The sequence below is a fragment of the Anopheles arabiensis genome, chromosome 3 (assembly GCF_016920715.1).
Source record: "Anopheles arabiensis isolate DONGOLA chromosome 3, AaraD3, whole genome shotgun sequence".
Taxonomy (NCBI): Eukaryota; Metazoa; Arthropoda; class Insecta; order Diptera; family Culicidae; genus Anopheles; species Anopheles arabiensis.
Window position 1 is genome coordinate 72,849,473 of NC_053518.1, and position 27,368 is coordinate 72,876,840.

General features: G+C 49.5%; 2 protein-coding genes across 5 annotated transcripts in view; one reads left to right on the forward strand and one right to left on the reverse strand.

The window, feature by feature from the left end:
* Positions 1–7,164: 7,164 nt before the first annotated feature.
* Positions 7,165–8,994, reverse strand: LOC120901556 (serine/threonine-protein kinase haspin homolog). The gene is made up of 2 exons (XM_040309589.1): positions 8,877–8,994; positions 7,165–8,795 (listed from the first exon to the last, which is right to left on the reverse strand). The coding sequence occupies exon 2, from the start codon at positions 8,776–8,778 to the stop codon at positions 7,258–7,260; it is 1,521 nt and encodes a 506-aa protein (XP_040165523.1). The 5' UTR covers positions 8,779–8,795; positions 8,877–8,994; the 3' UTR covers positions 7,165–7,257.
* A 347-nt stretch (positions 8,995–9,341) lies between these two features.
* The window catches only part of LOC120902428 (histone-lysine N-methyltransferase 2D-like), a 33,395-nt gene continuing 15,368 nt past the window's right edge, over positions 9,342–27,368 (forward strand). The window contains exons 1-12 of one of the 4 annotated variants that reach the window (XM_040311151.1): positions 9,342–9,510; positions 10,293–11,014; positions 12,354–13,023; positions 13,181–13,762; positions 14,164–14,407; positions 14,545–17,802; positions 17,890–18,635; positions 18,993–19,291; positions 19,419–19,621; positions 20,983–21,339; positions 24,780–24,918; positions 24,994–27,338. In XM_040311151.1, the coding sequence (XP_040167085.1) occupies positions 10,903–11,014; positions 12,354–13,023; positions 13,181–13,762; positions 14,164–14,407; positions 14,545–17,802; positions 17,890–18,635; positions 18,993–19,291; positions 19,419–19,621; positions 20,983–21,339; positions 24,780–24,918; positions 24,994–27,338 (8,955 nt within the window). In that variant the 5' untranslated portion in view covers positions 9,342–9,510; positions 10,293–10,902. The remainder of the gene's footprint in view (positions 9,511–10,292; positions 11,015–12,353; positions 13,024–13,180; positions 13,763–14,163; positions 14,408–14,544; positions 17,803–17,889; positions 18,636–18,992; positions 19,292–19,418; positions 19,622–20,982; positions 21,340–24,779; positions 24,919–24,993; positions 27,339–27,368) is intronic. The other 3 variants (XM_040311152.1, XM_040311153.1, XM_040311154.1) reach the window with 3 other exon arrangements.

Below are 27,368 nucleotides of genomic sequence, written 5' to 3' on the forward strand. Positions count from 1 at the left end.
AACACCAACGACCATTACTCAAATCTCATTTGCTTCAGTGCTGGTGGTTTCCGTTGGAGTTTAGTATTTAAACAATCGTATCGCCGTTCTAGTTCTAGCGATGCATAACTTCAATGCGAACCCGTACAACAGTACAGAGAAAATGAGAAAGCTCTCCTCCAAGCGATGAAGCTCAACTGGTTGGGGTATCCCACCAACAAAGAGCGCCACCAGCTTTTTTGTTATTTTTAGAATGCACGAGTCATTTGCCGTCTGCTAAACGAAGTCTTTCTATATTCCGTTTAGGTAGAGAACTTGAGTCGTTTAGAAGCCGTTTAGCGATCGTTTGGATTTGTGGCACTTGGGGATGGACACCAAATTTATTGATTTATTTTACTTCTTGTATCAATTGGTGATAAATAGATTTCTTCAAATACCTTAAATAAGGGTATTCCGAAGCTATAAACCAATCAGCTACTAGAGAGAGTATTGAAATAAGCGAGAAATCAAACACCGGTCAAAATAGTTATCATGCGTTATGCTATTACACGCTTGACGCTGATGAGGCGCTTCACGAAATCCAATATCTTGTCACAACTTGGACAACTTTAAACAATAAAAAGATGAGGCATTGATACGATATTGTTCAGGAATAGATGAAAAATTCTATGGGATTACAAACATCAAATGTTGACATGGTTGACATGAATTTTGACATGGTGGAAATGGATTAAACTATTAACAAGTCCCTCAAAAAATACTGGGGTCGTGGTCTTTTTGCGTAGTAATTTCCTTAAAGGAAGTTCTAGACTGTTGTTCTGTAAGCTGGAGCAACGTCAGCTGTAAGTGCGCGACATTTCAATAATGCTTTAGATGCTGCATTCTACGATATATTAGAAGCGGTGCTTACAAGTCCTAAAACCACGGCTGAATGAATCGTCGTTGAAATAAGCCAAGAATTGGTTTAAAAACGTACCAGGACGTGGAAAGCGATAGAATTTGTTAAAATACTGTAAAACTCTTCACTTACCAACGATTTCTACAGGTGTCCATCTTACCCTTCATGGTGTCCATCTTTCCCATATCAGGTGTCCATATCTTACCCGAATCAGGTGTCATATCTTACCCGAACATTTCAAAACCGCACCAAGGTGTTATAAATGACAAGGTGAAGTTGTTCAGAGCAAAATGACATTTCTCGACTTGACATTTCTCTTCCGGGGGCTCCGGTATAAAAATCGGGGAGGGCTGGTGCGGGGTAATGAAATTTGCATGCAGAGAGTGACAGATGTCCCCCACAATGTCGCCCAGCAAAAGCGATAAAAATCAACCTTCTAACTACATTATCCTTGAACCGCACGAAAAAAATCATGTTTTTCTTTCATGAAAAAAAAGCAAAAATCGATGGAAACTTAAAAGTTTCAACACATTTTCTGATAAAACATGAGTGTAAGATAATATATAAACATTTTCAAGGTCGTTGCACTTATATAACCCTAGATTTTTACCATTTCCCTTAACGTGTCCGTCTTTACCTACCTTCCCCTATAAAAAAATAAGAATTTTCAAAATTATTTTTTATATACTTTTTTTTATTTTAACTTTTTTTTACCCCTTACTTATATGACCACCTACACGGGTAGGTCATAATTTTGTATGAGAAATTGCTCTTTTGCGTGGTAAATTTCCATATAACCAAGATACCGAAAACGCCACCAATTTCTCGTACTAAAAATCCAGTTCCATCAAACAAAGCCAAAAAACTATCAGTTTGGTGGGTTAAGCCACACGGCCACAGAAGCAGCCACTTCAATGTTGTTGAAGTCAGTTTTTTATGAACGGATAATTTATTCGCTCAACGTGTTTCACCAGTGTTAAAATGTGATTTAATTAAGCATAGGAAGCAAGTAAACGTGTGTGTTTCAGTTGGTTTGTTGTGAAACATCCATGTGTAATATGTGTATGTGTGTTTGTTTACTTGCGAGTGGACTCTTTCATTTCGCTGGTCAGTGCATAGTTTATAGACTAATAATATTGCTGAAGTTGAAGTGCAGTGATGTAAGTGAATGAATGTAATCAATCGAGGAGTTAAAATCCTGCCCAGCATATTTACCTTAGCCAAGCCTTGACCAAACTTTTCCTAAAAGCATTTTAGGAAAAGGTGGGTTAAGGGTGGGCAAGATAAATACATCGGATCGGAACTGACAGCTCCGATTGTTCTAAAATTTGGTGGGTTAACGACTCCCAAATAACCAGAATTACTTAAGCAGCTCATTTTGGCACGCTAAAGATCGCTGCTCTAATTCGCCTTTTGCAGTAGATAAACAGCATCAAAGTTCCAGGCGGTCCTTCTAAATAGCGCCTAAGCAGCTTCCTTAAGCTACGGTGCCGGGGATTATTTTTCTTAGTGTTTTATTTTCAAGCAAGCGTCATCGATGAAATAAACAACAGGATTTATTTTGTTTGTGTACATGTGTTTATTTTTCAATCCTTAACATTCATAAATTACACGAAACGTATCACAATTTACTGTACAATCACAATCACTTCCTTCAAAATCCATTCTTCAAAGAACTAATCTAACTTGTACAGCAGCAATGAGATGATTGGCGGCGTCTGTCTTTGACACTTTGACAAGACCCACCTTGTACCGATGTCATGCATTAAAAAGCTATGAAGTTCCACCAAGTTCGGTACACGTTCTAAACAAGCCTTAAAGTTCCATCATGAACCCTACACATAGTGTTAATCAGCCGCAAAGTTCCAAAGAGTACCATGTGCCTGTTAAAAAGCTCCATAGTTCCGCAAAGTACCGTCTATCTTTTAATCAGCCACAAAGTACGACATCGGAACGATTTTTCGTTAAACAGCCCTAAATCAGCTATAAAGTACGAGCTGGCTATTTGGGCTGAATCGACCACCACAAACCCACGTGGGTTTGAAGTGGCTTTACAGTGGATTAAGGACGATTTGGTTATTTGGGTTGTGCATAACTTCTGTTTTAGTTATTGACATGACTTCAAATTTTTAGGGATGCTTGAAGCCAGGTGTATCTCGGGGACAGCCTGTATATGAAAAATAATTTTGAAAATTCTTATTTTTTTATATTGAAAAAAACAAAGTTTTATGCAGCTTCTCTGAAAAATTCAAGTTATTTCAATAACCAAAACAGAAGATATGATCAATTTTGTTCTGATATGTTGCGCTACTTAACAACGGCCAACAACGCGGGAAGGGTTTAAGCTTAAGATGTAGGTAAAAACCATGTACAGGCGGTCCCCGAGATACACGGTACCTCTTATACGCGGATTCGGAGATACGCGGTTTTCCAAATCTGACAGTTATTTGAGCAAATTGTATTGATTTGACACATCCATTGTGAAATACCAAATAATTTCCGTATTGATCGAATGTAAAATACCATTTCAAACGGTTTAAAACTGTACAATTCATTAGAAACATATGAAATAATTAATTTGGTGGCTAAAACCACCCCCTACTTGCAAAATTGCACGAAAATTAGTGATATTTTAGCTGGAAATCACAAGATTCGACTTACGCGGAAATTCGAGATACGCGGTATTTTGCGGCGGATTTCGGTCCCCATTAACCGTGTATCTCGGGGACCGCCTGTATTCGCTAATAATATCTTTGCCCTTCTGAATGCCCGTACCGAGTGCCCGACCGCCGCTCGGTTCCCACTTGATGCCCTCTCATTCTCCCGAGAGACCCGACCTCCTACACTCACACATCACACGAAGACCCTTCCCTGTCGTCGGTGAGTGGCCTAATGTGTTAGGCAGGCTGGGCCATAACAAATTTACCATCCTGAAATGCGAACTCCCATACAAAATGTATGACCTACACGGGTAGGTGGTCATAAAAATGAGGGTGTATTTTTGGTCATAGAAACGAAGGTTAAATTGTTGCATTCTCAACAGTGCTCCCAAAGTCTATATAATACAGAGGTCGAGTCGTCCAGAACATTTGATCAAAACGCGTGGGAAAGTTTTGACAGCTGGATGAAAAAGCTTCAATAGTTTCATCGTAGCATACATTGAGGTTTTAGTTGTGGTGCATGCAGTGGTCTGATTACATTTTCGGTCAGTTTTACAACGTTTGTTGATAATTTTATGCTTAAAAAAGTTGACAAAAATCAAGAAAAGATAGAATTATAGTACAATTATTAATTATAACAAGATCAGTGCCCAAAATTAGGACGAAATCATGTGCAGCTCAAGAAGACCAAAGCTAATAGGCTTGTTACCATGATTTTTTTCGTGTTTAACTGATGAATTAGTGAAAAAACTACTCCTTGCCACGTACATGAGAAGGAAATGTATAGTTACACTAGGTTTTGTGCAGAAAAAGCACAATTGGCCCTAAAAAGTGCTTAGTTGTGTGGAATCGTTTACAAACTTTTTCATCTAACTGTCAAAAATAAGCTTTCAAAATGGTGGACCAAAATCAAGCTATGCATCGACCTCTGTATTATATAGACTTTGAGTGCTCCTACCGAAACTTGCCAATATAATCTGGCCACACTGGCCCGCAATGCAAAAGCTCGCTCGAAAGGTCAATAACCGTCGCAAAACGTCAAAAACGACCGTCGCCAGCGCCTCGAAATTGTTGCGAGTTTCGCTCGCTGGCGACGTCGGTTTGCAGTACATGCGACGCCGGTTTTGACGTTTTGCGACGGTTTTGCGACGGTGGCCGCCAAAAAGCTCACCTGACCTGCGGACCAGTGTGGCCAGATTATATTGGCAGATTTCGGCAGGAGCACTGTTGAGAACGCAACCATTTAAATTTAATCAATTATTTTAATGATTACCCTGCTAGCAAAGAGAATGAAAAAGTGTGCGACTTTCAAGCGAGGGGCATGTAGAAGCAGGGGGAGACGGTTGGAAATACGCGAGCGTTTGGTGTTTTGGTTTCTACGCAGTTTTTGCACTCACACAATTACACATGTGTGAATGTGTGCGTTCACTTTCAGCCTGCGCGCTCCGTTTGGTTTTCTCGCAAAGACATGCTGGTATCGGTGTCCCGCTCGCACTAGTGCAGCGTATTCGGGGAGAAACGGGAAGGAAGGGGTATGAGGAAAATACAATGAAACAGCGCGAGCAAGCGTTCTTTTCAGTGAGAGTGCCTCGAGTATTTTAAAAGTCATGCAAGAGAGCGCCGGTCTGGTGGTACAGTCGTCAACTCGAACGACTCTATAACATGCCCATCATGGATTCAAGCCCCGAATAGACCGACTGTGGAATAATGGTTTACCACTGTCAGGCGTGCTGCTACCTGGCATGAATATAATGTTAAATGACAGGAGGTACGGTATAAAGTAAATTGCTATGTTGAATAAACTCTCTCTCTGCGTTCTGAACTCTACCCCTCAAGTGTGCTGCGTTACTTCATTGCGATTCTGCTAACACCGACCCCCCATAGGTAGGACAGACTATCCCGCTATGGTAACAATAAGTCACTGAAAGCCAAGCCCCCTTCACTAATGAGTACAGGCAGGCCTTGACCGGTGCCAAAAAGAAGAAGAAGAAGAAGAAGGAGCAAGAGAGCGCATTCTCTCTGTGGTAGCGCTCCATCTGCCATTTTTAATTATAAGCCCAAAACAACGGACTTCGGATCCGATCTTGGGCCGGACCCCCACCGTGTGTTTCTACCTTCCCCTCGCCTGAAAATTTCATTCTCTTTGTCTGTCTTTGAGCTTTAATCGTCGACAGCGAGATTCAAATTCAAATTTAAATGATTTCCTTTGACGAGCAATTCTCGGAATCCATGCAACTGACATTTTCTACTTATTATGAACATTACATTTCAACGGAAAAAAATAAAAAAAAAGTGCCAGGCAAACAAACGTGCATCAGCGCGATAAGTAACAAATGAGGTTAGCAATCCTTGAAACAGCATCCCAAGCGTCACAGATTAAGCTTAAACGACTAAAAAATCAAATATCTGTGATTTTCGGTAGGCATATGAAAAATCGGTAGGAATACAGATAGGGTAACTGTACCAGTTTTCGGCAGTGTACCTATTTTCGGCAGGGTAGCTAAAAACGTGAAATTCTGCACAAATGCGGTAAAAAATTTCACAAAATACAATTTTGTAGTGAAAGTGTACTTATTTGATATTTACATACGAAGTTTCACACCATTTCATTACGTATTTTCCAAAATATCAAATAAATTGTGCTTTTTTTCGGCAGCTTTGCTGTCAGCCAATCGTTCGGCAGGTTTTGTGATTAAGAGAATCAGAACAGTAAAACAATGAAAAAGTGGTGTATATAAAAGATTTTATGCTTATTTAATTTATTCTAACTTGTTCGGAATTTTAAAATCACGATAAACAGGTTATTTTTCACTTTAAATGCTGCCGAAAATAGGTACACAGTAAATGTTCATTTTTGACAGCTCAATGTTGTGGGCTCCTGCCGAAACTCGGAACAATAACACACTTTGAATTTGGCTGAATATTCCTTTTAAAATTGATCAGAACACTACAATGCGTATGTCGACACATAATATGAGCTTTCATGTACCAAATATCACCAATTTTACGACAAACAATGCACTAACTTAAGAGAAAAATAAATATTTGTAAGCCAGTTCGCACCGTACGCTATAACCATCAAACTGTCAATGGCTGCTCTGTTTAAACGTCGCATCAAAATGGCTGTCAAAACGGGCCAAAATAAGCAACATAAAATTAATAATTAAAGTGCTTTTTAACACCAATCTTAGGAAAATAAGAGTGTTAAATTGCTTTAAACATTTTTTTGTACATATTCACATTGATACAAACATTTTCTGACCCGTATTCGCGCTGCCGAAAATAGGAACACAGCCTGCCGAAAATAGGAACAAACTGCCGAAAATAGGAGCAAAATCAATGTTTGCATTTTCACGAATATTTATGCAAAAGGGCTTTGAACCGGCAAATAAAAAATATTGTAACATACTATGATAGTTTATCAACCAGAATAACAACACTTTCAAGAAAAATAATGAAAAATATTGATGTGTGAGCAATTTTTGTGAAACTGCTGCACTAGCCTGCCGAAAACTGGTACAGTTACCCTAAATCGGTATTTCTGGTCACTCTGGTTCCGAAACAAGCACACGCACACATAGAAGCGGCCTGTCAGTTCGATTTTTATTTGAATTCATCGTTAATCCGTCGTTCTTTTCATTGAAACATGTTTATTAATTAAAAATAAAATAGTAAATAGTTATTGTGTTTAAAGCACATGATAATAAAAAGGCTAGATACCTAATTCTCTTTATCTGCTTCCAGAACGTCAGAGGCAAAAAACGTTCGCACAATGTCATGCACACTGGTAAACTGCAGCAGCACGTCGCTTAATTGTTTCATCGCCTTCATTCCCGCCTTGTGCGCTTTGCTAGTTTTCTCGCGAAAGTTCCGCACCGACGTCAGCTTGTCCAGCAGGTAGTGTAGCCAGTACACGTTCGTCCTCGGCGCGTGCTGGTCCCACCGATTCTGCAGCACCGTCTTCATGTTCCTGTAAATCTCAAACTGATAGTCGCCTTCGGCGGTGAACAGCTCCTCGTCGGTCGAAAGGTCGTTAAACAGGCACAGCCCACTGTAAACGATGCGCGATAGTGTGTAGTCGATGATGGTCGCCTTTAGACCGTGCGTTTTAATGACGATCTCCTCGCCCAGCAGGCAGTACGTCCGTTCCGGCACTTTGGTCGTTTCGATCAGTATGTTGCCCGTGTGCAGATCGCGGTGCTCGAAATCGTACCGCTTTTCGGCCACGGCTAGTGCCAGCACGATCTGGGTGAAGGTAGCAAAGGCTTGCTGCGCGTTGTAAAACCGATATCCATCCAGATCGCTGCCACCGAACGCCGTTTCGAACGCGATGTACAGCTGGTCGGCGGGAAAGTCTTCCGGACTGTCGTTTTCCGAACCCTGCCGGTCATTGTAATCCTTCCACAGCTCGAGCAGTCGCTGTGGATATTCGCCCACCACACAGCTAACGCTGCGCAGCTCCACGAACCCGTCCGTGCTGAACTGTACATTCTGCTGGCGGAGATCGCTCAACTCGGAGGAGATGATGATTTCGGACAGTATTTCCTCGAACGTTTTCTGCTTTTCGCCGTTGATTGGTAGATTGCCCTCGATCGGAATCAGCTTCAGCACGGACTGCGTGTCGTTGGGTTTGGTGCAGAGAAACACTTCCCCGTACACGCCCTCGCCAATCTTGCGCTCAACGGTGGCCTCCATTTTTGCGAGGGCCTGCTCGAAGCTGATCGGTTCCCGCTGTCCACAGCGTGTCATGACTTCGTCTTTCGATCGCTGCGGACACAAGAAGCGCTGGTCGGATACCGTTTTCCAGGACAGTGGCGCTACAAACCGTTGCACCGAGACGTCGTGCGAATCCGAAGGTCTGTCCGCGGTAGTATTGCTGGAAAGCCGTTGCGCGTCGTGCAGTGTTTCATTCGACTGCGGTGGTCCCTGGTACATAGTTATACGACGCTCTCCTCCGATCGAGCAAGCACCTTCCCGACGGCACATTGAGGTTTTCAGTAGTGTCGACATCGATTTCCGCCATTTTCCTGGCCTGAACGATACCCTCCCGATGGTGGCGTCTGCTTCGACCGGAGCCGGAGGAGGCATCATACTCATATCAGAATGTTTCGCAGGAGTTTTGCTACTTTTTACAGCCGAAAAAGACGTTTGCTCGCCTGTGTTCCGCGAACTATCATTGGAATTGATTGAAGAAAGTGTGGATTTGCGAATTCTCGCACTGGATCGTCTTGGTGCGCTCATCCTGTGCTGTTCTGTACCTACGGCAAGGAAATGTGTTAGTTAAACCAAATGATGGCGCCTTCCAAACTTATTTTTAACAAAACATCGCTTAGTCTTACTTGTGCCGGACCCAAAATAGTTTCAGCAAACGTATTTACTCAATATTTTCAGTAAGAAAATTAGAAAAAATGCATTGAAACAGTCGATAGATTGCAACGTAAACAAAACCTTTTCCAAAAGTCCGTTACCTTTTGGAAGAGTTGTCAAAACAGCAACCGTGCGATGTTTTTCGATGCTGCGGTTCGATTTTCCATTTTCTAATTTATTAGACATTCAATCACATTTATATTCCTCTTTTGTTTTGCGGTTCTCCTTCACTTATTATGATTCATAATTGATTATAAAATACTAAAATCCATGAATCAACAACGAAGAAACTGATTTTCGGCAATAAAACCTAGCTCAAAGTATTGAACGAGACTTTGTAGCCACCATCGCATCGAATCGCTTGCTTGAAAACATCCCACCCGGCCCGCATTTGCTTGTGGACTGTCAAACATGCCAGAGCGACCCGCGCACACTAGCGCCACCGCTGTGCGGTATCGTGAAACAGAAAAAGCTGCAAAAAAGTGTAATCAGCTCGTGTTGTCATCGGAGGCATTTTTCCAGCCGATTTTCGTGTGGAAAAAGCTTACTAGGCTGGTGAAAAACTATGTAGCAGCGACGACGCGTACGGAGGCGACCCGCAAACCAGTACGTAGGGCGGTTGAGAGGTGCGGGCGTAGCGCTGGCCCGAGGGTCCGCGATCGCCCCAGGGCGGTGTGCGAAGGCGGCGTCCAAAAAAAAAATCGACCCGTTGGCTTTCCCAACAATGGCGACCGCGAACGATGACGAGCACCAGCACCGCCGTGGGCCCCTTGCCGCATCGGCCGTCGTGGTGTTCCGACTGGTCGCCGTGCGTTCTAGTGATCTGTGATCTGTGAAACGGGAATCGAACGGCGGTGGTCGGAAAAGCAGAAAAGCTAAAAGGCTCCCCGTGAGCTGAAGAACACACACACACACACGCACGGGCTACCACCGCCGCCTCGGTCCTCCCACCCGTCAACACCCGTCAAAGAAGCCAAACGCTGAAACGGGTTGTTGTTGGTGGTGGTGGTGGTGGAGTGGAAGGCTAGGTGAAGGGGGCAGTGTGTGCTTCTGTGTGTTTGCAAATAATCAATCCCCCTCGTGCCAGTGCAGTGTCACAGTGCACTGTGATTTGTGGTGTTTCAAACGATTGCATTGTGAAATTCCTCACCTTCCCGTAGTGTCAGATTCTAACCCCGTCCCTTTAACTCCCCGCTCCTCCTCGGTTATCTTGATCGCACAGTAACCCTTTCCTACCTTGAGGGAAGGGTTACCCCCTCTCCCGTCGTCGGTGTGTCGTTCTGTGCTGCCCCGCCGAAACCGACTTCCCGTTTTCCGGCGGGCGCATCGAACACACCCCCCGATTGAGTGTTCACTAAAGCAACCGATACATTTCTAATCCTTTTCAGCATGGGCCAGCCACCACCAGGAAATGTGTGTATAGTGCCGTTGTAAGCCAGCCGCCGCTGCCCGTCAGAATTTGAAACGCATGTATTCATGGAAAAGAAGGCGGAAAAAAACGTAACACGACTGGTAGCCTGGTAGCCTGGTGCCCGCGTCCTCCTCCCCCATTCCCGAAAAAGAAGGAAACCCCGCGTGAGAGGAAATGATGATTGAAAAGTGAACGTGTATAAGAGTAGAGCGAGCGAGAAAGAGAGAGAAAAGTACACGGAAACGGAAAGTTGCAATAGAAGAAACCCGCGAAGAAGAAGTCATAGCATACCCGAAGCCGAAGAAGAGGAAGAAGAAGAAGAAGAAGCAAACGGACATTTGCGTTAATGTTTTTGTATGTTGATGTTTTTGAGTTGTGCTCTAAGAATTGCAGTGAAATAGTTTAGTTTTCATCATCCGCGTGTGTTTGTGTGTGTGTATGTGTATGTGTGTGCGTGCGTCGTCTGTCGGTGGCGCACATGTGTTTGGGCCGTCGCCGCTTGTGCACGACGGGCCGCACCAGTAGTGCCGGGGAACGGATCTACAATCGCGCAGGGCGACGAACCGCCCCATTAACCGGAAGTGAGCATGGATCCGGAACAAATACTGCTCGACACCAACGACTTCGAGGATGGTTCCGATTACGGTGATTACGAGTTCATCCAGGACCAGGATGCATTGTCGTTGAATGCGCCGCTCGGTAAGTTGCCCCCTCCCCGACTGCTTGGTGGGTAGGTGCGGGCAGGGCAGGAACTGTGTGTGTGTGTGCTGCCTGCCTGCCTGCCAATGTAGAAGCTAGAAGTAGTGTTATGCGATTGTGTGAGCTAATTGAATTGTGTTGTAATAGTTCTGGTAGTTTCGTTTTTAGAAAACGACGCTTGCTAAAGCTCTTTGATCCTTCCTATTCCTCGTCGAAATAAAAGAAACCAACCGGTTCCCCCTACTGCTAGAGCGTGAAGGTATCCTGTCGATAGATACAACATACTATTTCCACAAACACACGCGCGCGTGCACTTTAACGCACTAAAACGCAAGACGATTGACGCTTGATTTGTACTTTATTGTTAATTTCTAATCTTTTTGTTAGTGGTCTATTTTTATGTTAAATGGTTATTTTAAGACAACTGTGCATACAAATTAACAACACTAACTTTATCTGTTTTTATTCTGGAAGTGGGATTTATGTTTCGCTAAACCGTTAACCAACTTAATTTACCGTTCAACAAACTTTGATTTTCTTAATTTCTCACTTTATGATTTCTAAATTTACACGCTTTTCTGCCACATTTTTACAGACCACCAGTAGAGCCCAGAACACTATAGAGGTGCGCCTATCTACCACCACCACCACCACCATCCCATCCTGCTACTCTCTGCAAAAAAAAGCAAACAGAAAAAAACACGTACTGTTTCTATTTTATTAGTGTGTAGAACATAATTCCTCTTATCATACATCACACACACACACACATCGACACCCTTCCAACACACACTAAAAAGGAAATTCCGACACACACACACCCAGAAACACAATACACGCGCTATACTCCTTCGTGTAACGCCTCCAGTAATCCCTATTCCTATCGCCATTTCTGCAGCAAGTAATAGCTAAGTTTGATAGTAAGTTGGTAGTTGGGTGGCCCTTCCCGGAGCAACATTCCGGAGGGAAGCAGAATTCATGCCTATTAGCATCTGGCCACTGTCACCAGGTGGTGTGCCCAGTTTCGTAGCTCGTTTGTTCGTATCGCATAGAGTAAAGGCTGCTTAAATTAGTGAAAGATTCCATTTTCGGACGTCTCGGTGCACCCCCCCGTTCACGTCCCAATCACGCGCTCTTCCCCCCGCCCTTGTGCACCTATTTATTGCATTAAAATCCGCCGAATTTCATCATCATCATTACGTTTAATTCCGGCTTCCTTCCAATCGTTCACCGCGATCATCATCGGGGTTTCGGATTGTATCCCCACAACACAACAACCCAACAAAAAACGCATTGACACCACCCACACGCACCCCTCCAAAACATCCACCGCGTGCAGAAGCAATTTTGGACCCGGCGACCACCATCTCGTGTCAATCCTCGCCGAACGACGACTGTCTGCCGCAGAATCTCGACGAGCCGCAGCAGCAGCAGCAGCAGCAGCAACCGCAACAGTCAGTTGATGGTGGAGGCAGCAGCAGCAGCAGCGGCAGCAATAACCGAACGGAGGAGACGACTCCCCGCAGCAGCACAGCAGCAGCAGCGCCGAAGCCACAGCATCAGAAGCTAACGATCAAAACGATCATACTGAACGCGTCGTCCTCGTCCGCTGGAACCGGCACCGCTAGCGTAACGCTCAACAGTGGCACCGGCTCGTCCGCCTCCTCCTCGAACGCATCGTCGCCGGCATCGTCCTCGCCGTCGTCCGTGTCGTCACCGGCGGCGGCACACCCGCCGGTCGTGCGGTTCGGTCTCGGCGGTGGCAAACCATCGGCCGCGGCCCTTCGCCGCGGTCCCGGGCGGCCGAAGAAAGATTTCATCCCGCTGCTGAAGATGTCGTCCGGGGGTGGCACAAATCCGGCCAGCAGCGGTCCCGCAGGCGGTTTCGGCAACAGCAGCAGCAGCAGCACCACGATGATCAAGCTGAGCGGGGCCACGATCGCGGCCGCTGCATCACTGGCCAGTGGAAGCACGTCACCGTCCGCCGCGGAAAGCAAAGTTGTTAAAAGGTAACGTGTAGAGGCCCCCCTCCCCTCTGTCTCTCTCTCGCCCCGCCCGTAGTTCGCCCCACCGCTGTCGCTGTAGTCCGTGTAACTGTAAACCTTTCCTAACCAGTGGCCCTTGTATGCCTTTTCCCCCTTTTTTCCACCGCTTCTCTTTTTGTAGATATAAAAGTACTAATGTTGTTCGTGGTGGTATCCCTAAAAGGAAAGTGGAGATGGCAATGCACGACAGTACCACCACCACCACCACCATTCCCTCGAGTTCCATCACGCCCGGTGCGCGGAGTCCGTCGTCGGGTGCGCCCGTGCCGCTAGCTTCACCGACCGCCGGGTTCGGCGGCTCACTGCTTGCTTCCCCGAGCGATGATGGCGGTGGCGGCGGCGGCACAGCCAGCACGGCCAACAGCTCCGTCGCGTCCACGCCGACCGGCGAGATCGAGGCCGATCCGGCCCTGCTCATGCCCGCGCCGGACGATATGCCGTACTTTCCCGAGAAGTACCCGGGCAAGCAGTGCATCCTGTGCAATCTCGGCGAACGGAGCCAGCTCGGGCAGGGCGAAATGTTGCGCATCGAGATGACGCTGGCCGCGGACCAGATTGCGTCCGCACTGTCGCAGGAAGACAAATCGCACAGCGGCACGAACGGGACCGATGCGTTCGGCGACAAAAGTCCACGGGCGAACAGTTTGCTCGGGCCGCCCCAGCTCGGCAGCAGCAAGCGACAGAAGGGCTCCAACAAGTGCAAGTAAGTGTACGGCTGGGTTAGGATAGTTGTTTTTATTATATTCACTATAAAACAAGTTGAAATAAGACGCTGAGGCGTCAAACTATAGATAATTGGTCTCTTCAATCTATGATCATGATTTCTAGAAAGCTTTTTCTACGATCGTGTGCATGAAATTATCAAAGAATGACGAAAAACAAATTTATAAAAATAATTTAATTAATAAGTAAATGATATCTGCCATTTGGGGTCTTCTTTTACCTTTAAATTCATTATAATTCAACGAGTTTTAATAGAAATACAACCGAAAATGTAAAATTATACGATCAAATGTAAAAGTAAATGGACCTTTAAACAAGATTTCAGCTTACTTTTTAAAGCACTTGAGTTATATCTTCCATTTTTCCCTTTTTTTGTTGCAGAAATCCAATACCAAATGCCGAGTACACGGACGAGCTGGAAAAGATCGGCCATCTGGAGGTGCTGGATAGCTCGATCAGCGATGGAGGCTACTTCTACGTCCACCGGTCCTGCGCGCTCTGGTCGTACGGGGTGGGGCGGGACCCGGTCAGCGGGACGCTAAGCAATCTGGAGCTGATGGTGGTGCAGAGTCTCAGCCGACGGTGTCACTTTTGCACCCACTACGGTGCCAGCCTGTCGTGCAAGGTAAGAATTGGTGCATGTGAAGGTGCTTTCCTTCTCTACATTTACATTCTCTCTCTCTCTCTCTCTCTCTCTCTCTCTCTCTCTCTCTCTCTCTCTCTCTCTCTCTCTCTCTCTCTCTCTCTCTCTTTGCTCGGCAGATGTCTTGCCCCAAGTGGTACCACTTCCCGTGCGTAGCCGCGTCCGGCGGGTTCCAGGTCATCCAGACGTACAACATCTTCTGCAAGGAGCATCTCGGACAAGTGCCTTTAGTGTGTGCGGAGGACATCAACTGCCGGCAGTGTTCGGCGCTCGGCGACGTCGGCAATCTGGTGATGTGCTCGATCTGTGGCGACCACTACCACGGCACGTGCGTCGGGCTGGCCCAGCTGCCGGGCGTCCGGACCGGCTGGCAGTGCAACTCGTGCAAGAAGTGCCAAATCTGCCGCGTACCGGACTCGTCCGAGGGCCGCTCGGTCGCGTGCGAGCTGTGCGACAAGATCTACCACGCGAGCTGCCTGCGCCCGGTCATGACGTCGATACCGAAGATCGGCTGGAAGTGCCGCTGCTGCCGGGTGTGCTCGGACTGTGGGGCGAGGACGCCCGGCGCCGGGGCGTCGTCGCGCTGGCACTCGCACTACACCGTGTGCGACTCGTGCTACCAGCAGCGCAACAAGGGCTTCTCCTGCCCGATCTGCCACCGGGCGTACCGGGCGGCGGCCCACCGCGAGATGGTCAAGTGCAGCGTGTGCTACAAGTTCGTGCACAGCACGTGCGATCCGGACGCGGAGCTGTCGGTGTACAATGCGCGCAAGGAGGCGAACCCGGACTACGAGTATCTGTGCAGCCCGTGCAAGACGGTCATACACAGCGGGCGGCTGGCGGCGGCCCTGCGCCGCACCAGCAGCGTGGACGAGGACGGCATGTCGGGGTCGCAGGACAGCGCGAACGACGACGCGATGGACGTGGACGGACCGGAGGGGCGGGAATCGGTGCGCGATCGATTGGAGCGCAGCGGGAGCGGCTCGTTGGATGTCGGGCTCGGCAAGGGCAAACCGTACGTGGCGAGCAAGATAGCGAAAAAGCGGCTCGGGCTGTCGCTGAGCGGTGGGCTGGCGGGGAGCCGGCCGAAAGGGCTCGGCAAGGGATTCCAGAAAAAGTCCCGCCTGGCGGACATTACGCGGAAGCGCGGCTCGAAGGCGAAGATGCGCGGCATCTTCGGTGTGCCCGGGCTGGGGCTGCAGCGGCCGACGGCGGACCAGGCGACGGCGGCGAAGGCCAGCGAGGAGGAGCCGGGCGGCGAGAACCGGCTGGTGCTGTGCTCGGCCAAGGACAAGTTCGTGCTGACGCAGGACATTTGCGTGATGTGCGGCGCGATCGGGACGGACCAGGAGGGTTGTCTGATCTCCTGCACCCAGTGCGGCCAGTGCTACCATCCGTACTGCACGAACGTGAAGGTGACGAAGGTGATCCTGCAGAAGGGCTGGCGCTGCCTGGACTGCACGATATGCGAGGGGTGCGGCCAGCGGCACGACGAGGCGCGGCTCATACTGTGCGACGATTGCGACATCTCGTACCACACCTACTGCATGGATCCGCCGCTCGAGCAGGTGCCGCAGGGCACGTGGAAGTGCAAGTGGTGTGCGATGTGCCTTAAGTGCGGCGCCAACAGTCCCGGGTTTAACTGCGCCTGGATGAACGCGTACACCGAGTGTGGGCCGTGCGCGAGCCAGTCGAGCTGCCCGTCCTGCAGCGAGGGTTACGCGGAGGGCGAGCTGATCATCCAGTGCCACCAGTGCGAACGGTGGCTGCACTGTGGCTGCGACCAGATCAAGACGGAGGCGGACGCGGAACGGTGCGCCGAGGAGGGCTACACGTGCGTTGGTTGCCGGCCGACCGATCAGCCGCCGCCCCATCTGGTGCCGAAGCGCAAATCCTCCACCGCGAACGTGCCGGCGATTGCGGCAGCAGCAGCAGCTTCGGCGCTCACGGCAAGCGCACTGGCGAAGCTGAGCGCCAAGCAGGAGGAACGGATAGCGCCGCTCGCGCTGGAAGGCAACCACTACCTGGACGGCGTGTGCCTGAGCGAGCACGGCCTGCACCAGATCAAGGCGCTGCAGGCCGAGTTCGGCAAGCGGGGAAAGCGCAAACCGAAGCTGCCGCCGGTCGAACCGCAGGCGGCCGAAAAGGATGCGGGCATACTGGCGGCGATCGAGTCGGTGGTGGCGGGCAGCAGCCACGACAACTCGCTCGAGGAGATGCGCCTCGAGCCGCTCGATCCGCGCGAGGAGGCGGAAATCTACAAGGACGGCATGGTGTGGAACGATCCGACGCCGCCGGAAGGCTTCGCGCTGTTCACGACCGAAACGGGGACGGTGGTGCTGCGCAAGAAGCGGCAGCGCAACCTGCAAAAACTAGGCATCGGTGGGTTCTTTGTGCGCAACCGGGGCATCCGAACGAAGGACGGCAAGGACGACGAGGACCTGGTGGACGGGCTGGGCGAGGACGGGCGGGCAGAGGACGGGCAGCCCGGTGGTAGCAGCAACAAGCCAAAGAAGAAACCGATCCGGCGCAAGCCGAAGAGCAAGCTGATCGAGATCTATCCGAGCATACTGCAGGACGCGTTCTTCGGGCGGACGCTGCTGGCCGCGAATGCGCCACTGTTTGAGGCGCCGGCCAGCGACGAGGAGGCGAAGAGCGACGTGTCGGACGACAAGACGGTGAAGCTGTCGGCGGAGGAGCTGAAGCTGTTCGAGGCTGTGAAGAGCAAGGAGGAGGAAGTGGCCAGCGCGCAGGCGAAGGAGCATTCCGACGCGCAGCCGGGGGTGGCCCCGTCGACCGCCAGCGCTGCGACCGCTGCTAGTCAGGTGGGACCGTCGATTAAGAGCCAGGTGGCGGGTGGGCAGCAGGGCCCCGCAGTGCCACAACATCCGGGACAGCGAACAGCAACCGGCGGCGGAACGTCCCAATCGCAACCGGGCACACCGGGCAGCAGTGCCGCGCCGCCGCCGCCCTCGTCGGCTGCACCTTCACCGGCAGCAGCAGCCGCCGCTATGTCTTCCAGTGGGGCGAACAACGCGGCGGGCGGCTTTACCGCGAACGGTGGTCCCGCTCCCACCAAGATGGAGGAGGACGAGACCAGCGACACGGAGGGGCTGAACGATGTGCTCGGCCTGCCGAACGACCTGATCGAGGAGGACTTTGTGAGCCAAATCATGACCGAGGACGAGCTGATCAAGCACTCCGCGGCCTTTGACGAGCTGGCGACCGACCCGGAGCTCACCGATACGCTGGCCAAATCGTCCAAGGACGAGCTGGTGGACATGCTGAGCCCGCACTTTGATCTCACCAACATTGGCCAGATGGACAGCAAGGTGGTGGAGGAGATTTTCAAAACCGTCCTCACGGACGAATCACAGGTAAAGGGAAAGAGCGAGACCAAAGCTAATGTTTTGGTGGAAGAATACGCGCGCTTACGTTTTTGTTTGCCTTTCGTTACGTTTCAGGAATCTCAGGAATCGATGCTTGCCAGCTCCATGACGCCGTACACGTCCAACACGTCCACACCGTCGCACAGTGCCGACGTGACGAAGAAGGCGGTCAACACGCGCTACATTGCGACGGCCGGACAGACGATGGTGCATCCACCGCAGCAACCACAGCCAATGCAGCAGGATCAACAGCAGCAGCAGCTTCAATCACAGCAAGCGCAAATGGTGGTGGGCACACATCCACAATCGCAGCAGCAGCAGCAACGCACGCTACAGTCGGTTGTGATGCCGCAAACGATGCAGATGGCCAACCAGCAGGGAATGCTCACGGACGCTCAGCAGTCACCGCTCGCCGCTGGCACCGTAATGGGTGGGGTAGCAGTGAATCAATCACCTCAGCAGCAGCAGCAGCAGCAACAGCAGATGGGCAATCCAATGGCCATAATGCCCCAGCCACACATGGCCGGCCAAACAGCCATGGGTGGACAGATGATGCTGCAGCAGCAGCAACAGCCCGGTGTCGGAATGATGCAGACGGGCATTATGCAACCCTCGCCATTAGGCCCGAACCAAGCAATGCAACAGCAGCAGCAGCAACCCAACGCGACATTCCCTATGATGCCGGTGCAGCAGCAGCAACAGCAAACGCAACAGCAGCAGCAGCAGCAGCAACTGTCGCTCCCAGTGGGCGGTCCAGTGGTTGATGCCAACCAGCAGCAACTATCTCGAGGGTACTTTTCAAATGACTTCCTTTCCAGCAGGTAGGAATGGAGCTAACGATTGGTGGGGCTATTGCTTTTGTTTGGTGCAACAGTGCAACGCTATCCTCTATCAACCATCAACCTTTAACTGAGCTTGCACACCCACACACACACACACACCCACACAGACACACCCGCGAAAGAGTGATTTTGGTAGCGATAATATGCACGGCTTCATTTTCCTGCATCACAACCGAGTGAAATGAAACCCTCTTACCCCTCACAACAAGTAACCCATTCACACCTCCATTCCTAGCCTGACCATTAGTGCTAGAACTGTTACTATCGAATGCATGCATCCGTTTTTTTTTTCGTTGTCAATAGTGTAATTAATCCATTTCAACACGTTTCCTACAGCGCAATGATGGGCGGATACCAGGATCCTAGTCAAAATCAATCCCCGGGTACGATCGGGGTGGTGCAAGCGCCAATGCAGCAACCCGGCCAACAGTGGGGTACGCCTCAAAGCGTACCAGCGCTCCCGGGCGGTCCTACGCCGATGGATACTACTCCCGCACCGACCACCGACAGCCTGGCCGGTGGCGCTTCTGTCGGTGCTGCCGCCGGCACTGGTACGGGCGTGATGGTCGGTGCGCTGGACGAAACGAACGTGAAGAGCGCCCAGAAGCTGTCGGAAAAAATGCGCAAGGACGAAAGTGAGTTTGTCATCCCCGTTTTTTTCTCCCCCTACTACTACTACTACAACGCCCGTTCCGCGTCTCGAGCGCATTGAAGTCTTTTGTAAAACACGCTGCTCAACAAACGTTCTTTCTCGCCTTACAGTGCTGGGCGATATGGCGACGATTTCGTCGGTGCTGTACTGCAACATGAGCCATCCGGAGCTGAAGACGGAGTACCCGAACTGGAACGACCGCTGGAAGCAGATCAGCAAACGGTGGCGGCTGCTCTCGAACGAGGAAAAGCAACCGTTCCTGCAGCAGGCCCGCGACAACCGGTCCGCCAGCAAGATGAAGAAAACGCAGCAGGTATTTATTGTACGCACACGCGCGGGTGGATTTTTTTGTTTTTACTTTTATTATTTGTGATTAAGTTCTTTCTTTTTCCCTTCCGGTCGGGTAACTTTTCCGTATTATATTCCCCCCCACGAGTACATGTTACATTTCAAATCAAACAACAATGTCAAATGGATTTTTTGTAGGCAACAGATTTTGTTTTTTTTTTTGTTGTTGTTGCAAAGTTAAAGAGTCAATCAGAGAGTTAAGATAGAAACCCACACACGGCGCTGGTCGTTGCCCCCTTGGGGTGGGGGTTTTTGTTAAGAATTTTAGGCTCTTGTTTTTTTGGTGTGATAGAAATCACTGTGTCTTTGTGAGTGTGTGTACCTATATCCAGTCGAGACTTCGATGCACCTTTTGTTAGACACTACCCACACGTTTTCCGTTTCCGTCCATTCAGTTGCCATCTGTTTACGGATGATTTTACACCTTCCTGCTGCACACCTTGTTGGTTTTGTTTCGTCGCGCACGTATCGCGCAAACAGTGCAAACTTAAGAAACTAACGTACCAGTATAAACAATCAGTTTGCAGAGCCTGTTTTGCACCAAACTCGAACAAGTAATAGCGTATGAATAGAAGATCGCAAACTCCCCGTTTTATCCTATTATCACGAGCTATGTTTTTGTAGTGTAATAATCATTCGACGCCATTGAAGCATTATCTCTCTCTCATCATTATCCCACTCATCCGCTCTCGCTGTCTCTATACACTGTGTTTCATTCTTTAGTATACGGTGCTCCTCATACGTGTTTGTGTGACTAACATACGATTGAAGTTGTGTTTGTTTTACCCCGCCCCCCCATCGCTCCCTTATCGACTCAAATGTGTAAGCTAGATTAGTTGTACATGTCCTTGCTCATTAGAATGTGCGGCATCATCAATTCACGATCCAGGCGTGCCGGTTATGCTATTGGACCCATGTTGGCGCTTTTCGCAACACTTACGCAAACATTACGTTGCCATTTATCGATGGAACACGAACCTCATCCACGTACCTCAAAACACATCACCACCATCACCGACAACTACTTTTACCCACTTTCTTCTACTACTTTCCACTACTACTCTCTTCTACACTCGAAAGCACCGTGTTCTTCCCCTTTTTTTGTTGGTTTCATTTTTGTTGTTTGTTTGTTTAGTTGTTCGTTCGTTCATTCGTTCGTTCGTTCGTTCGTGTACGGAATCGTTCGTTTGTTTGTGTTAGTTTTTATTTGCTCTCACAGCAAAAATACATTTAAAAAAAATCCGTTACAAAAAAAAACTACTACAGTACTATAAATGGTTATGGTTCATAAATATTGCAACACTTCCCCATCCCGAATCGATTCAGGTACCACAATTATCACCCAAAGATGGCAACAGCAATAGTTCTGGTACGATGAACATTGTTGGCCCATCGTCTGCATCTTCCCCCTCTTGTTCCTCATCATCGAACATATCGGGCTCGCTTGCCACGGAGTCGGGTTCGCTCCTAATCGGTGCGGACCAGCAAACGGTGGTCACGGCCGGTGGGTTAGTGCAGCAACAGCACCAGCTCAACATTCATCAGCATCATCACCAGCAGCAGCCGCAGCAGCAGCCTCATCAACCGATGCAGCAGCAGCAGACGGCATCCCTCGGACAGCAGATGCAGCAGATGCTGCACAGCAGCGCGCCGCTACAGCAACACCAGTCCCAACTACTTGAGGTGCAAGGAAATTCTTTGGACGATGGCATTAATACTAATAGCTTAGACGAGCTCGGTGCCACCGCCGCTTCCAACAGTACTCATGTTTTTAGTGCCATACGCGATTGTAATACCACACCTCCCTCCTCTTCTAACGATACTAACACGAATGCATCACTAGATTCGGCCCCCGGTGACGGTAGTAAGGCTCCATCATCCACTCACAAACCCCCCAGTAACGAAACGACACCATTCAAACACACCACCACTAACACTACACCACACCATCACCAACAACAACATCCCTTCGGTAGTAGCATGACGGTGAGCAACGCCGCCGCCGGTGAGACTTCGGCTCACCGCTCCCAGAACTCGCTGCTCTCGATCAGCGATAACGCGACGTCCAACTTGATCGTACGCCCGTCGAGCGCGAACCTAGCGGAACAGCAAGTATCGCAAGCGCCACCATCGACGCCCTCCACGTCCGAGTCTCCATCTGGTGCGGTAGGAGTCAGCACCGTAGCCGTCGGCGGTGGTGGCTCCAAAGCGAACCTGGTTGTGGCGGCCAACATTGCGAACACGTTCATCAATCTCTCCAGCCTGACGGCGATGGGACAGGCGGGCTCTACTGCACAGCAAACGCAGCAACCGGTGCAGCAGCAAATCGTTCCCCCGCGGGCACAGTTTGCATCGGTCAATCAGGCGGTGGAACAACAACAACAGCAGCCGCAGCCGCCGCAGCCGCCCGGCCCGGGAACAGCGAGTGCAGTGAACGTGCTGCTCAATCAGCAAGTAGGACCGATGGCGCCAACACACGTCATGAAAACGCTAGCGATCGGCAACAGCAGAACGAACATTTTCGTGCCCAACGTGATCGCGTCGCCCGGTGCGTCCAACTTTACCGTCCACCATCATCACCATCAGTTTGGGCTGCGGAACGGGCCCGCACCGAACGTGACCGTCAATCCGAACGGGAACTTTAACGTCAACTCGAGCGCCATCTTGCGACCCGGCTCGTATGCGCACATACGACCGGCCTTTCTGCCGCAAACGTTCAATATTGTTGCGAGCGGAGGCGCCGCTGGTGGTGGTGGCACCAGTGGCTCCGCCGTGCAATCCCCCATACTGGCCGCATCGCTGCAGACGATTAACAAAATTGCTGCCCAGCAGCACCAGCACGTGGCCGCTGTTGCTTCATCGTCTTCGTCGCGCTCGTCGTCCGCAAGCGTTGGCAATAAGATCATCAACGTGTGCCAGGACGGATCGCAGCAGATACTGATCACTGCCGGTGGTCAGCAGCAGCATCAGCAGCTGTTTGGCGCGGCACAAAGCCCGGGCCGTCAGACGGCAACCGTCTGCAGTCCGCAGCGTCCCAGAACGCCCAGTGTGGTGGCACATCTCGGGTCCGGTCCGGTCACGGTGATGAACCTGCACGATCAGCACATACGGGTGCTGACGCCCGGGGAAATAATGCGCACCTTGCCGTCGCTAGATGGCGTTAGCAATGCCGGCGGAACTGCTCAGCCGTCGCATTATACGGTACTTGCTAGCGCTGCTGCTGCTGCCACGAATGGCGATAGTGCCGGAAACGGAAGACACGAAAATGTTGGCATGGACACAACGGATTCAGCAATCAGTGTAAAAGACAGCGGCAGCACCATCAGCACCAGTTCCGCCAATGCTTTCCATAGCGATCATACGTCTAGTGCTACTACTACTACCACCACACCGTCATTGTCAGATAGGGTCAATAACACAAATGTCACCAATAATAATCCCATGAATATAACAACCACTACCAACACCACCATCACCACCACCAACACCACTACCAATAATACTTCCTGTATGTTAACTGCAAATAGTACTGTGACAGCTATTGTTTCTACTTCCTCCATCACCACCACTACTACTACTACCACCACCACCATCACAAGTACTACCACAGCTAGTAATGCTAGTATCCATTCTGCTCCTACTACTACCACTACTACTACTACTACCGCACCCGAAACGGTGAGAATCTTAAAAGATAGAAAACGTAAACTAATGTTGTTTTTTCCTTCCTTTATTTTTGTGGGTAATTGTTTTTTGTTTTACAATTGTTTTTAAATTTTTTTATTGATTATTGATTTTGCTATGAATTGAATTGGTTTTTCGCTGCTGGTACGGAACGTTTGCTCATCGGCTTCCCTTTTATTGTTGTTATTGTTTCCCTTCTTTTTTTCAAATAGTGTGACCTTCTAATGGATGTTTTTGATATCTTTTATCAACTTTTTTATAAGTGTTTAAAATTTAACTTAAAAAATGTAAAAGACAATTATTTTATGCATCTTTAAACACCATTGGTTTGGTGTGAAGACGCTTTCTGTTGGGAAAAGCAAATGATCTGCAAAAACAAAACAAAATGGGCAACAGTTTTGAATCATCTTTTGAAGTTCTCACTCAGTGTTTCTTGTGTAGTATTGATGTTTTTTGTTGCATTTTTCCATTAATCATTTTCATTGTATTCTATTTATATTATCTGCTCTGCATGTGTGTATGTGTTACTTGTTTCTAACCTTTACAACTCCTGATATTTTTATGTGTTGTATGTACTGTTGTATATTAGTGTCTTTGCTCATCTTATTATCCTACCAGCAGTAATGCTTCTTTTTCTTACTCTTACTTTATCTTTTCTACAATTTATCATCTTTTCTCATAATTCTTCGGTAGCTTTTTTGTAATTAGGTATCTTTTATTTCGCTTCATGTAGTAGTTTTAAGGAACTTTCATTCCGCTATGTTGTCATTTCATTTCCTAATTCATTTCAATGGCATGGGATTGCGCGTTTTATTCATTTCAACTTCTTCTGGTTTGTTGTTAAAAATTTATCGAATTAGAAACCTCTTTTTGTCCATTCAATCCTTGCACAATTATGCACACCTCTGCTGGATGTAATTAAATTCTGACAGCTAGCGATAGCAATTACTATAGATGGTTGTAGTTTCTGTCCCTTCTTTTTTTTAAATTATGCGATTAATACTCGGTTAAAACGAATATCTATAAAGTCTGCTGTTTTTTTTACGCAAACGCAATACACTAATTTGGACTACCTGTGCGCGAGTATGATGAATTCGTGTTGTTTTTGAGTTTGTTTTCCCAAGCAAACACGCTTCTAATAATTTTGGTTTTTGTATGTTTTTTTTTTTTGTTACAATCATAGATTCGTTTTACTCTCTAATATATGTATTGATGGCATTGTTTTATGATTTCTCTGCTGTTCGATATATCCTATTGATGGTTTTTAATACTGATAGCTAGTATGTTTTCTTCTTTCATTTGCTTCCTTTCTCTCCGAGTACAATACGTGGCACTAAAAAAGAAAAGTGTATAGAAATGAACCAAACCCCATTCATTAACGCATCGTTTTTCTTACCCGACCTTTTGTTTGTTTTTCCTTCCCATCCCCCACGATTCAGGATCAGGATAAAATAAATGCGCAGCAAAAAAGTATGCGCGAAGCGGAACAGGAACGCCAGTGGAAGCAGCTGCAGCAGCAGCGCGCCCGAGAGCAACAATCGCAACAGCATTTGCTGCTGCCGGAGCAAAGGATGCAAGGTAGGGAGGAGCTCCCGGCGTTTTGTTGCGGAATTTCAAATTTAGTTCACTCTTTAATTCTCCTTTGCTTTGCAGATCCAACGATGCAACTGCAGGTGGCAACCGACATTGGTTCCGGTGGGGTAGGGCCGATGGCAAGTCCGTCCCCCAACTCGCGCGGACCATTCGTGTCACCGGTCAGCAAGGGTCGCATGGCACCGTCCGTCGGCCCGATGGGCGTCGGTATGAACGCTCCCTCGAGTCCGGTTGCGGGCAACTTTCAGCACCCGCTGGGTATGCCATCGCGCGGGCTGCCAATGCAGCAGCAGCGCCAGATGCAGGGCCAGGTCGTCGGTGCCGGTGGCCCAACGGTGCGCATGCCGCTCAGCCCCTTCTCGCCGCAGTCGCAGCAACCGCAGTCGCCGCACGACATCCTCCCCGAGTCGCCGGCCAGTCAGCACTCCGGCATGGATCCGTTCGTTCGCCCACCGTCCGAAGGGATGGGGGACACGTACGCCGTGCACCATTCCCCGCAGACGCCCCGTTCGCTCGGCCATCAAAGCCCGGTGGCGGCGGCCAACCGTAGCCCGGCCTACCCCGGGCCGCAGATGGCGAACGCGAACGCGCCCGGTGGCGGGATGCGCATCAACACGATGGATTCGGGCTATCCGGGAGGGGCACCGGGCACACCAAGGCCACAGTTTTCCACCGGCACGTCCAGACCGACGGTTTACGCACGGCCGGGCGATCTGTACAATCTCATGCAGAACTCACCGTTCGCTTCGCCCCGCTCGGAAGGGTTTGCGCAATCGCCCCAGGAAGGTAACCGGCAGCTGCGTGACCTGCTGCAGCGTCAGCAGCTTCCGGCGCCCAACAATCCCGTGGGCGGACCCGCGGGCGTTAGTGGCGGTGGCGTTGTGGCCGGCGCTGGATTAATGCAGCCGAATTCCGCTCAACAGTCGACGGTCCAGTCCGTACAATCGCCCGGTGGATTTATGGTGGACGAGCAACAGCAGCAACAGCAACAGCAGCAACAGCAGCAGCTACAGTTGCAACAACAGCAGCAACAGATGCAGCAACAACAACAGCAACAGGTACAACAGCAACAATCAACACAAATGCAACAACAGCAACAAGCACAGCTGCAACAGCAACAGCAACAGCAGCAAACGGGAATGATGCAACCTCAAGGCACTGTGATGCCCTCGAGCCCTACCGATATGGGAACGTTCCGGCAGCCCCTGCCACCGAACATGATGGCCCGTCCGCGCATGCCTGGCACAATGATACGCCCGTCCGGCAACATCGTGCTGGGAGCGAACAATCAAATACTGGTGCGGCAACAGATCGTCCGTACTGCCGGTGCGAATCAGATGGTAATTACACAGCAAGGCATGATACAGCAGCAGCAGCAGCAGCAACACGGCCAGCAGGGCGGTCAAATACTGCGCCAGCGGATGCAGCTTGGCGGGCAGCCCGGAGCCAACGCTCCAGATGGTACGCAGTTCGTGGCGCCCAATGGGCAGTTAATGCATTCCCAGCAGCAGCAGCAGCAGCAACAGCAGCAGCAACAACAGCTCATGAATCAACAGCAAGTATTAACCTCCTCGCAGACCGATCAGCAAAACATAGCACTGCTTGCCCAGCGGCTTGCGGGTGAAGGAGAGGCGCACGTACCTTCGCAAAATAACATTGCCCGAGGAGGACCACAAACAGCCCAGCAGCAGCAGCAGCAACAAACTGCTGCGCCCGGCAGTGGCCAACAACCGGACGGATCGTCCGAGATCCCAGACAGCGTGAGTGCGGAGTTGGAAAAGCTCGAACAAGAAGATAACACCGGCATGGGTGAGGTGGAAGGTGTGGGCGATCTTCTGGGCGAGCTGGACGATGATGATGCGGAGCTGCTCGATTCACTGACGGCCGAGATGGGCGATCACTTTAACATCCTCGAGTATGCTGATCCTGAGCTGGATACGACCGACGGCGAAAAGTCCAACCTGCTCGACAGCCTCGAGCTGGACGATGAGGCGAAGGACGCAGATGCAAAAACGCGACAGAAGCAAGGCGGCGAAAACGTCGATCCCAGTGCGTTTGAGAAGATGGATGATGCAAACAAGCAGCAGCAGCAGCAGGTTGGAGGCACGATCGCCGCCAGAAATGTGGCCGGTCCAACTGGTATTATGCAGCAGCATCTTACCGGTGCGGGTGGAGCCACAGCGGGACAGAATACGATGCAAAGCAATTTTGCCACCGCACAAGGTCAAATGATCCAACAACAGCAGAACCAACAGATGCAGCCGCAGCAACAGTTTGGACAGCAGCAAATGCAAATGACGTCCGTCGCCGGTGGACAGCAGAAGCTGATGGCGGGCAATCAGATAAGAATGGTGCGACCAAATCTTATGGGACAACCGTCGATGCAGCAAATGCAGCAGCAACAGGTAAATTAGCTCATGTGAACAATGTATTAA